Source organism: Trachurus trachurus (assembly GCF_905171665.1).
Source record: "Trachurus trachurus genome assembly, chromosome: 10".
Lineage (NCBI taxonomy): Eukaryota > Metazoa > Chordata > Actinopteri > Carangiformes > Carangidae > Trachurus > Trachurus trachurus.
The window spans coordinates 25,646,068-25,658,833 of record NC_139894.1 but is presented as its reverse complement, the minus strand read 5'-3'; the positions used below and the strand labels follow the sequence as shown (position 1 = coordinate 25,658,833).

The following is a 12,766-nucleotide window of genomic DNA, read 5'->3' as shown; positions in this document are numbered from 1 at the left end:
TGAATACATCTTACTAGCAAACGAACCATTCCCTGTGATAAAATGAGCTACTCCCTGGTTTGGAAGTGTTATATTAGTCTTTCAAAAAATAAAAAGAGAAAAAAATATATTAGGCTAAACAACTAAAGGCTGAGTAGGCTTCACAGAGTAGGCTCTAACAGACACTGTATTTGCCACTGAGGGTGTTACTGGGAAGCATGGCAGCAGCCTGTCACACAGTATTAAGATTATATATTATGAATAGGCTATAGGCTACAGTTTAATCTGTGCAGCCCTGTCTCGCGAGACCTGGGTTTCCCTTTTTTGCATTCAAATTACCGGTGGCGCGGTTGCTGAAATTGTGATAATAAGTTACATTAAATGTAGCTAATTAATCAGTGTGTGAACCACTCCTCCCGCCAGAATAGCCTACAAAGTTTCCCTCTGGAATCTAGTCGGTCAGAGTTTTAGTCGCGTGTAAACAACACCGAGGCTCCGGTGGAGTAAACGGGTACTTAATAGAAAAGAAAAAAAAAGTTCGCCAGCCCCTCACTCGCGGAACAGAGCGACGGGACGTCCCTACCCAGCAGCAGCAGCAGCAGCAGCAGCAGCAGCCTACGTCGCTGTCTGATCTGAATATCCTCTCCGCTGAGACATATGACCGGAGTCTCATTGGGTAGGCGGTTTCTCGCCTGGAAAGTGTTGTTTTATTTGTTCACCGCCCAACCAACGCACCGCTTTAACTCTAGCGACTCGAGCCCAGAGACAACATTTTACTTTACTCGATATAGTAAAGGACTCATCCAACTCCTCAATAATGAATGAGCGGGATTGTTTGGACAGCGCGGACACTCACACCTGCCCCACTACTGCTGAGCTCAGTAAAGCAGTGTCAGTGTCCTTGGGTTTGGATTCGGTGTCTTCCCCGCTCAACAACATGAACCTTTGCCTGAGCGGCGCCTTTGCAGACTGCGACCCTGCCGGAGGGAGCGCTTCCCGAGTAGCGCAGACTTTGGGAGCGGCTGGGAATATAAACACAGAGGGCAGCCGGCTGGCAGCGAATGACAGTAGCCTGAGAGAGGACGACTTTGGAGAAGTGTGCCATGGCATACAGCAGGTGAGCTGCATGGATCTCCTCATATCGGGCGAAATGGACAGCGCGCAAACCATGACGCGCCACCCGGTGATATCCAGATATGTCTGCAAGGAATCGAACTTGTTCATCAGTCCGATGGCAGAGCTGCCCGCGCCCTCGCAGGTGGACGAGTTCTCATCTTTGAAACAATACTCTGCTTATTCTGCCAATACAAATCTTTACAGAGATGCCCAAAGTGTGTGGTGCGCAAATGAGCGCGCGTACAGCGGTCGATCAGAGCCAGAGAGAGGCGGATCCGGAGCGCATAATTTGTTGTGTAAATATTGTAATTGTGGTGGGCAAACCCATCTCGGACCCAGGCACGAATGCCACTGTCTCTGGTACAGCAAGAGTGAGCAGGGGGGTAAAGGTGGGATCCGAGCAGCGATGGCACAAGAGTATGGCCAAGTGGAAAGATACCAAGGACAGGCCACTTTTCCCACTATCAAGACCGAACCTTCAGTTTGGGTGGATTGCGCAGATCGCAGTTTCAGGTAAATAACATATTTTAACAGACGATTTGTTCTGTTTTTCACTGGCACTAGATAGTTGTGTACTTGTGTCCTAGTGGGTCTCCAGGTCATGAAGTTGTTTTGTTTTGTTTTGTTTTTGTTACCGGTGTTGTGCCACAAAACACCCTTGTCTCATTTAACCCTCACACTAACCCTACCGGCTCCTCTCGTGTGTCGCGTGTGTGTGTTCTGGGCTCACCACCCGTCCAGTCTCATCTTTCTTGAATCAGAAACAAAAGGACAAATGAAGCGTGAACAGCGTGCCTGGTGACCACGATTTAATCTACCAAGCTTTAAAGTTTGTTCCAGTGTTTGTTACAATGTTTGTTTATTTTTTTTCCTCAAGTAATGAGCTTTATTACAGTAAATCATTCATGAATTCAATCTGTTTAGCCTATTCTTTATAGCTGTGCCACGTGCATTTATAAATGCAAAGCAAAATTACAGCACAATTAAATCTGTGATGCAGTGAACACGATCATTATGTAACACCAACCGTCTGTTGTTATTTGCCTTGGCTTGGATAGGCACACTATGGAATCATGCTCAGTGCAGATGCAGATGCAGCCGTGTACCTGCATAAATCACTGGTTCTCTAACAGCCTCGTGTGCTCTACTTGGCCTTGGCCAAGTGTTTCAACATGCAGAGAGACTCAGTCAAAGGTCACCCTATCCCTAACTTTCCAGATTTGTCCTTATTTGTGCTGTGACTACACCAGTTAATATATCAGTGTCACTATAAACAAGAGATACAGCACCTGTTGCTGACCCTGTACTTGGAATGGAGGAAATATAATAATTATTTTCACGCACTGGTTAGTAAGGGAGACTAAGAGTGGAATTATTTTTATCATAGGTTTATCTGTATTTAAACTGACTTCATTTGTCATGTAAGCAGTCATGAGATAGGGAAATCTCCTGGTGTAATTGGATTTGGGGAATTAGTGCTCTGTCATAACGGGCCAGAGGTCTCAGAGGTCAGACCTAGTGACCTTAATCTGGCGTTAATGCAACTGTTTGCTCCATTTTTAATATTGTAGCTGGAGTGGATAAAACTGCTTTTAAAATGCTTCACATAACTGTGCAGACCTTTCAATCCTTTAAATGCTCTATCCCTTTTTTTAAGAAAAATTTATTTAAATGTTGTGTTTGTGCCTGTGTGTGTGTGTGTGTGTGTGTGTGTGTGTGTGTGTGTGTGTGTGTGTGTGTGTGTGTGTGTGTGTGTGTGTGTGTGTGTGTGTGTGTGTGTGTCCAGGCATGATGGTTTATTTCCAGGTGTGTACCTCTCAGAAAGGAGAGTGTGTCAGGTGTGCGGTGACGACGCCTCAGGTTGTCACTATGGAGCAGTCACCTGTGGCAGTTGCAAAGTATTCTTCAAGAGGGCTGCTGCAGGTGGGTGTGACACACACACACACAAACACGCACACACACGAGTGCACACTCACAATTACGCGTCCGCTGATTTAATTTCTTACACCCACTCGCTCTGCTCTAACAGCCAGGGCACAGTGACCTGACATTATGAGGGCAAGTTATTTGTTATCAGTAAACACCCACATATCGTTGCTATGAGTGGAAGCCGAGGCATTGTTGAATCCGCTCTGCTGATCCCCCAGGACTTTTTGTGTGCTTCCAGGTAAGCAGAACCACCTGTGTGCCAGCCGGAACGACTGCACCATCGATAAACTGCGGAGGAAAAACTGTGCCTCGTGTCGTTTAAAGAGGTGCTTCTTGTCCGGAATGAGCCTTAAAGGTGAGGAACTGCAGGTGAGAGCAGAGGGAGAGAGAGAGAGGCAGAGGAAGGGAAAGCACGAGTGGTGTGCGCTTAGAAAGTGGGGTCAGGATAGTTAGATACCTCAAACGCATTGGATCAGAACTTTCTAATCAAATGTTCTAGCATGAATACAGTGTAACAAATGCATTTCAGAGATGGCCAGAGGAGCTTGTTCTTGTTTGCCAAACATCCAATCATCAGAAACATTTACACATGGTTACAATAAGGAACAGTTCCACGGGGTCAGTCATTTAACCACACATAATAGTACAGTAAATACAGTATTTCCTTGACTTCTCCACCAGCTATCTATTGTGTAATAACCAGACTAAACAACTGACACTGAGGCCTCTTATCTCATTTTTGCCCTTTTCTATCCTCTGCTTGTCTGTATTGTCTCCGGTGGATTCTAGGTCGCAGGCTGAAGGGAGCCGCACAGACGAGGCAGGGAGAGGAGGAGCAACCTGCAGCAGCCTGGGGGCCTGGAGAGAGAGGAGAGAGGGCGGGAAAGAGGGACATCATGTTAGAGTCCACAAGTGCAGCTGCCAGGGCTCAAGGTAGTGAAGATTAGCGTTACATAAGCTCAAGTATCATGCTAACTCAATGTTGAACACACTTTTAAAAAAAAGTCTTCTTTTCTTTTTTTGTGTCATTCCTCTGGTTTGTGTCTGTCTGTCTTTAGCCACGTCCCAGGCCCTCGCTCTAGGCATACCCCCGACCCTGCGCTCCTGCCTATCCCTCCTCAGCGTCTTGCAGGCCATCGAGCCAGCCGTGGTCAATGCCGGCCATGACCCCGCCCAGCCAGACAGCCCTGCGTCCTTGCTCACCAGCCTCAATGAGCTCGGGGAAAGACAGCTGGTAACTGTGGTGCGTTGGGCCAAGGCAATACCAGGTAAAGCGTTGCGGGCCAAGGTGACACACTGAAATCTAGTCCGTGCTACATGCGGCTGTTTCTGCCAAGGATGTGAGAGCGTTAGTGTTGCAGTTGTTCCAGGTTCACTATATGTCATTTAGACAAGCTATAAAGCCATCAGGAGAAGTGTCTGATATCATCCAAAAGGTTGTTCACTGGATAAGAGGCCTTGCCAGAATTTTGTGCAAATAAAACTGCTCTGTTGAAGCAGCCAAGCTCATGCAAAGTAGAGCCTGTTCAAATGTTAACCACTAGAGGGGGATATGATCATATTTAAGCCAGGAGTTGCAGGCTGGAAATGGCCAGCAATGAATCCACATTCTGTAATATCTGAAGTAAACAGTTTGAGGTCTCCTTGTATTTTTAATTGAGCTGTGTAGTGTTATTTTATCACGTTTTATGACTTATATGTAAGTGGATGTTTGATTTTTAAAAATGAGTGCTGTCAACAGGTTTCCGTGACCTGCACGTGGATGATCAGATGTCAGTGATTCAGTTGTCATGGATGGGGGTGATGGTATTTGCTCTGGGATGGAGGTCCTACACACTTACTAACAGCTCCATGCTCTACTTCGCTCCCGACCTCGTCTTCAATGAGTAAGTCACGCCAAACATTTCGTCTCACGCAGTTAGTTAGTTAAGTCGTTCAAAGTTTTTCGCAGACCTGCTAAGGTTTATTTATCAGGCAAAGAAAGTTTGTTTGGACCTAAACAGCTGTAATACTCACTGTGACACTGGGTTTGTCGAAATATCATGAGATTTCACCTGTCATAATGACTGGAAAGAGAGGCACAGTGGGATACGAGCTTCAGAGAGAGGAAGGCTGAAAAATCACACAATGACTGTCACTTTTTTTAAGGCGAGACAGTAAACAAGTCTGTTCTGTTCTTACCATTTCCTTTCTATCTGATGCATGTGGCCGCAGAGGGATCACCTCAGATGATTTATTCCGTTTCATCTACCTATTTGAATCTGCGCTGCAACTTTCCTCCAGCCTCTAATGTTTCCGACATTTCCGTTCCTGTCTTTTGTCTTGTCTTTGTACTTTTAATAAGTTAACACAAAGTTCATAAAAACAAAAGCACTTTGCATCGTGAGCGTATATGTAAGTAAGCGTCCCGCAGCCTCTTATCAGCAAATTGTCTTTGGGTGTTAACGGAGGGCGTCACTCAGAATGCTAAAGCCAGCCCTGGTCGCAGCTCTCACTTGGCTCCTATTTTGTGCAACATTAGCAAAACACTCATTCTGTCTGCATTAGCCCTCTGTCACTCCATTGTGCTACATCTGACCTGCATGGTAATGGATACGCCTGCCCTTGTTGCTGACCCTCATTTTTCTCTGCCTCTCTGTCATTCTCTTTTTCCATTATCCATCTCACTCATTTTTTCTCACCTCTGCTGCTTTTTCCTCTTTTTCATCCTCTCTTGTTTCTGCCAACATTAATTGTCCTCCTTCCTTTCGGTATTTCTCTCTGTCTGACCCTCTCTTGGCCCCTCACCCTGCCTTTTGTTGCACACTGTGCTCCTTCTTCTCCTCTTACACTGTTTTCTCTCTCTCTCTCTCTCTCTCTCTCTCTCTCTCTCTCTCTCTCTCTCTCTCTCTCTCTCTCTCTCCATCCCTTCCTCACAGCCAGCGGATGCAAGTGTCCAGTATGTATGAACACTGTGTGAGGATGAAGCTGCTCTCCCAAAGGTTCTGCATGCTGAAGGTCACCCAAGAGGAATTCCTCTGCATGAAGGCCCTGGTCCTCTTCAGCATCAGTGAGTCAGCTCAAAACCATGTCTCAAATAATAGCACGAGCACAAGTTAAACCCCAGCGAATGAAATACGACTACAATAGAGCGCAGCCATACAGAGAACTGATGGGATGGATAAAGTCTGTGAGAATTATTGTTGTGTTCTGACTTTGTGGTCACAGTGCCAGTTGAGGGCCTCAAGAGCCAACGTTGTTTTGATGAACTGCGGACCTCCTACATCAAGGAGCTGGACCGTTTGGCCAGCCACAGCGGAGAGACCACCCGTACACAGAGACTGTTTCAGCTCACACAGCTGCTGGACTACCTCCAGTCGGTAATGCACTCAACTCCATTTCACATCTGACTGTTAACCAGGATAGAAATGCCATTATAGTTTGGACAACCATGCACTTGAGCAGTAGATCAAAGAGCACAAACACTGTATTTGGCTTACAAAAGTAGGCATTGACTTATTATTAACTAATTAGGCAGGAATACAGAACATAGACCATTAGCCGAACTTACAAGTCATTACTTTTCAAATGAAGGAAACGTCTTCCAGACAAAAAAGAAATCCCTCTCATTTTTACACATGTAGTTTGTGCGCATTTCCTCAGCCAGCAGCTAATGTTAAACATCCTGCTGTAGCTTCTATATACTGGCTGCTTATTGGGAGGGAAAATGATAAGAGTAATTTATGATGCAGTCTTTCTGATGATTCAGATGCTTTTGATGAGTTATTTACATCAAAAATAACTTCATGAGGAATTTTAATAAAAACACACATTACACACACACACACACACACACACACACACACACACACACACACACACACACACACACACAGCAGCAGCAGCAGCAGCAGCAGCAGGAACCCAGCTGCTGACTGCGCCTCCAGTCCAACCTCTGCCACCTACAGTATCTGTAAAAGATAATAAATAAATAAATAAATAAATAAATAAATAAATAAATAAATAAATAAATAAATAAATAAATAAATAAAGGAATAATGAAGAGAAGCAGTTGTTCGGATCTGCAGATGCAAACACCCACAGACAAAGAAAACAAATTCTGCAGCATTTGCACTTGTTCCAGCTGCAAGCAATGAGTGTTACACCTGCTACTTTTTAACTGCTCGTAGCTACTGTTTGTGTTCGTGTCTGTGTTTTTCTTTATTCAACATTTAAACACAGAAAATCTGAGTTTTGCCAGCCATACTCAAACTGTCTAGAGTCATTATATATTCCCTCTCCTCCACAACTGTTATTTTAGTTAGTGGAGGATGGAGTTCTGACCAGATTTTAAATTGAAACAATACAAAACTAGCACTATACTCAGTCAGTCATTCAATATTTGAACTATAAAATGGATGTGTCAGTGAAATAATTTTCACTTTACAGCTGGTTTCAGATCTGGATAGTTTACTGCTTCCTAGCAACACTTACCCCTTACAGGCTCACCTATCTTGGTTGTCAAGTCCCTGCAAAAGCCTAATGTGAAGCCTGGGTCATGGTACCCAACATATACTGTTTTATAGCCACGAAGAACTGCACTTTGGTATGATTAATATCCACTGGAGGGTAGTCTGACACAGTGATTTTCTATTTTTTTTATAAACTGCTTTATTTGTAAGTAGACGTGTAGGAGTTGTAAATATCTCAAAACCTGTAAAAACAACTGCAGGTATAAAAAAAAAATGCACCTTCAGAAACTGTAATAAAACAACCTGGAGTTTCAATAACACAGTATAGTTTAAGTGCTGATACTCAGTGATAGCAAGGATGGCTTCATATGAGTTACTGTATTAAAGCTTACAATGCATGTTTTCTATCATCCATCTACTCAAATTCCTGCTTCCTGCTCTGGCACATATTTAGCCAAGATAAATAAAGTCAGTAAAATCTGAAATGAAGCATATTGAGCCTGTTTTTTTATGTAAACAACATATAAGATGTTTGGATTTCTTATGGTTTGAAAAGGCTGCAGAATAATAATAATAAAAAAGAAACAGCACTATATGGATTTGAAACCTATTGTTATTGTTTAGGGGTGGTGCAGTGGTTCAGTGGTTATCACTGATGCCTCACAGCTGGGTTTGAGCCCCAGCACCTGGGATCTTTCTGCGTGTTCTCCCTGTGCGTGCGTGGGTTCTCTCAGGGTTTTCCGACTTCCTCCCACACAGTCCCACAGTCCAAAGACATACACACTGGGTGGATTGGTGACTCTTCAGTGCCCATATGTTGTTCAATTCTATATGTTGGCCCTGCGATAGACTGGCGACCTGTCCAAGATGTACACCACCCCTACCCTATGTCAGCTGGGATGTAAAGATGTGAAAATTATGCCACCACTAGCGGTTGTAGATGCGTTCTTCCTTAATACCTGTAGAACTTTTAATACTAATTGGTAAAAACATTTAGCTGTCAAAGAAAGAAACGCCTGACATCAGTGGTTGGGGCCACAGAGAGCTGAACCGCAGCAGTTTCAGCCTCATGTCTTTCACTGTGGATTTACTCTTAAAAGCTCGGCTTTGTCACAATCCAACTCACATCTCAGATCTCCTAATGCCTTATGAACTGGAGGGCAGCCAGCCAGGGATTGTCTGGCGGGACTGTTTAGGCAGAGGACCAGAGTTGATCAAGACTTTGCAGTTCAGACACTGCTTGCAGAGCTCAGGGCATCAGAATGAGTGTCATCTTTTTAAACACTCTGTAAAACCGGTGTCAAAAGACAGGCTTCTGTGTCATTTGTTATTTACTGCAGGCTTTGTTCTTTGTACACATTTAAGTTCCTCGCCTTTGTTACCAATAACCTGTCTGATGAATTTTCTCTCTCTGTCTGCCTCTCTGTGTCTCTTCATCACAGATTGTGAGGAAGTTACACCAGTTCACCTATGATCTGTTCATCCAAGCTCAGTCCTTGCAGACACGTGTCAACTTCCCAGAGATGATCTCGGAGATTGTGAGCGTTCATGTGCCCAAGATCCTCTCCGGCATGGTCAAACCCATCCTTTTCCACAATACAGCCTAGAGAGACAAGTCTCTGTGATCATCCTATTGGTCACCTGAGCTCTGGCACCCGGTCCCTCATCCATTTTTGGTAAAGATGAAGTGGCTGGAGAGGGTTTATGATTTTATGAGGTGAAACACCCTCTTTAAAGTGAGAGAGGGCCACAGTGAATGCATATTAACAGTGGGGAATCCGGCACACTCTTCCAGCCTAATGTAATCTACTCTGTTCTTCTTACTGCCTGTTCTCTGCTCTGATAAAAACACTTTTTAGCATGCATTCCTCCACACAAGTCCATGAGTTGCCAACAACCCCAGCATGTAGACTTCCTCAGCCTGTCATTCAGATTGTGACAACCGGCAATATTTCATTTTCAGACGTACAACAGTAGCAAGAAAAACATTTTTTCAGAGTTCACGTCACCGTAGCTTGTCTGTGTGTGCAGTAGCTTGACATTTGAACTAGATTTTTTTCCCCACAATGAATGTTGTTATGTGCACCTGGGATGAACAAAGTCGCTGATTGACAGTTAATAAATACCTGTGGCATGCATGCTAAGAAGCAAAGCTGTTTCGCCTGAAGGCAGATGAAACATTTCTGAAAGCTGTTCTCATCCATCAAATTAATAGTCTACTAATAGTTTTAGATGTCTACAAAGTTTAAGCTGTGTCAATACACAATTTCAACTGTATATTTATGAATATTTTAATGTTTGGAGGTCACCCAAAAAAAAAAACAATGAAGAAAAAAAATGGACAAAACACATACTAGTAACACAATGGGTGACTTGTTTTTTATGTTTGCTTTTCCAGAGTGGGCATTTCATACTGTTGTAACTTTTCTACAGTTTCTTAAAGTGCAGATGCTCTGTTGTGTATCACTGTGTATTCATTGTAGCTGGTGAACGTCCAAAAAATGTGCAAACTTGTTGCGACATTTACAGTTTGACATGTAATAAAGCTGAAGCATGAGTGTGTATCTGTGGGCTGATAATGAGCCGCCGTCGGCACTTTAGCACAAATCTGATTGAGCGTATGACGATGGTAGCACAGTAATCTTCCTGTTCTTTTGTGTCAGATAAATTAATTTTAGTTTGATGTGGCCATGACAGACAGCTTTAGAAAACATCACAAGCATTTTTGTATGGCCACATTATGTCCGTCTCCACCCAGCCAGGTAATAGATCACAGCAGGAAGTCAGAACATATCACTGAGTCAAATGAGAAGGCCTGGTCTGATTTACTGCATTTCATGTTTTTTATCCTGTAAGAAACTGCAGACGCCTGCTGATCTGAAACCGCTGCCTGGTGTTTTAGTGCCATCTAGTGGAGGCTGCTGAAGATACAGCCATCAAATGAAGCTCAGCAGCCAGTACATCTGTTGGATCCATTGACATTTGCTTCATAATGTAATTGGACACGGATTCACTCAGTGTTTGAGCGAGGTTACTGTTAAACAGTCAGAGTCACGAGAGGGGAGCTCATAGCATTAAAGGGTAACAGAAGAATGCATTTGAGTAAAAAACACACTTTAGGACTAAATTGAGAAAAAAGTAGGGAGTAAAAGCTTCATCTTAGAAGAACACGACATGTTCTTTTCTCAATTTTTTATTTTAAAAAAGCAAATAAGGGGAAAATAAATGGTCTTACAATACTTACAATTGTCTGTAGGCCTGGAGAGAAAATGACATATCTTTTAGTGCTGGTGTATTTTAGTTACATGGTGCATTTAAAGAGCCAAACTGTAAAAAGCCGTCTGTCTGGGTAACCTCTACTGCCATTTCAAGTCCCATTTCCTGAACAAACCTCTTTCAACAAGTATTTGTCCCTCTCATAAATGAATTGGAGCTGAACGAAGTTGGGATTGCTGAAATATCACTTATTTCTAAATATATTCCCTGCTACACATCCCCCTGTGGCTTTCCTTTAAAAGGAATGGCGTCTTGTAGGTTTGCAATGATCAAAAATGTATGTGTTGATGTCGACATTTGAACTTAGTTTAGATTCCATTTGATTTCTGTGTTTCTCTGAGTCTGCTCTGCATCAATATTACATGCCTACTCTAGCAGAAGAGGGATTTTTCCTATTGGGTAATGGCAACCACAGAAAGCACAAACACACTGGCCTCAAACAACAAGAGTTCAAACTCTTTCCTTATGTGTAAATGAAGGAAAGATTAACGGGAGGAAAGAGTTTCAGCTTCACAGTTCACTTTAAATGTGACACAAAGGGAAACAATGCACAACTAAAGAGAGGAGTGGAGATACTTAGAACTGGTCACCAAAGTAACCGGACACCCACAATACCAGGCTCACAAGGAAATGTGGTTGGCACAGGACCTTACATAAAACTCAAGCAATAATGTCTTTAACACAGGGTTACCACAATTCACGGCTACAGTGACCGGAAAACAATTAGATCGTGGAGGTGGTAAGATGACACCTCTGAATGGGTTGTTTCGGTGGCCTATCTAATGGAGGGCGATTCCTACTCAAGCACCAGTCCATTAACAACCAATTAACTTCCTATTAATATTTTACCAGACAGGGCCTCTCATCCTGACGTGTTTTAAGGAGCTTTTCCCAGGAGTGTTTGAACATGAGCAGCTTTTAGCGCAGCATAAAGAGGCCTGTGTAATGGGCTGGAGGAGGAGGAGTGGCAACCTGATAGCACTGAGAGCAGAGGAGGGGAGAGAAGAGACAGACTTCTGCAGCTGGCCTGGCCCACACCGAGCCAAGGCCTGAGCCGGGCACAGCACACAACACAGGGATCGCAGTGTGAGGAAATCCATGTTTTTATGGCCCCGACGCGAGATCAGACATGAACCGTGATCCTGCGCCATGTGTTGATCATAACTGTGTTTTGACAGTGAAAGATGTGACAAATTTGTTTTGCCCTGGTCGCTCAAAATTGCAGCCTAAGAGCAGTTTTGTCTCTAGGGTTTAAAGTGTTTCTCACCATCAGTGAGTTTACCATAAAATAAAGCCCTAAAACAAGAATATCCACTTAGCTCATGATCCGTACTTTGTGCTGTGTAAGGCTGGTTTGGGGTTGGACATTTAAAAGCTAGTTCAGGGAAACTCCCTGCCTGGAGAGAAAAAGAAAGAGAGGCAAGAGAGGAAGAGAGAGAGAGGGAGGGGAGGCCATTATGACTATAGCCTGAGGCTACTCCCAACGGATAAGGCATTTGTCTTCACTTGAAAGTATGATTTATTTTTCCACTAGTCAGGCGGGTTATGTTTGTCACAGCACACTGAAAGGACTTTTGGAAATAGCAGCAGGAGCAGAAATGGAAAGAAAAAAGAAAGTCCACTGGTTTTCTAATGCGGTCTCAATGTTTCCTCAAAGACTTCCCTTCTATGGTTACCTTGTTTGAGATCACTTTCAGTCTTCATTAACTTTAGTTAATCATACTGAACCTTGTGTCTAATTTATCAGCAGGAACCATATGAGTGTGTGTGTGTGCATGTGTGTGTAGGTGTAGGTGTGTGTGTTTGTTGATGATTAAGAGAAAGAGGGGAATGTGGAGGGGGTGGTGGGAGGGTTAAGATGTGGTTGTATCAGGTTCCCTCCACTGGGTGTAGATGTGGTCTTAGATTTCTCTCTGGGCTGCTGATTAACCGTGTGTGTATCTGTAGGTCGGAGTGTGTGTGTGTGTGCTGGGAGTGCACCGAGGAGGAGAGGAACTTCAGCTTTAATTTCCCCC

General features: G+C 43.7%; 1 protein-coding gene across 1 annotated transcript; it reads left to right on the top strand.

The window, feature by feature from the left end:
• Positions 1–655: 655 nt before the first annotated feature.
• On the top strand, positions 656–10,037 carry LOC310992669 (progesterone receptor-like). Its single transcript, XM_083980802.1, has 9 exons — positions 656–1,608; positions 2,882–3,018; positions 3,263–3,379; positions 3,814–3,957; positions 4,083–4,292; positions 4,766–4,910; positions 5,943–6,073; positions 6,232–6,383; positions 8,918–10,037. Exons 1-9 carry the CDS (start codon positions 797–799, stop codon positions 9,080–9,082), a joined length of 2,013 nt encoding a protein of 670 aa, XP_083836928.1. The 5' UTR covers positions 656–796; the 3' UTR covers positions 9,083–10,037.
• The last annotated feature ends 2,729 nt before the right edge of the window (positions 10,038–12,766 follow it).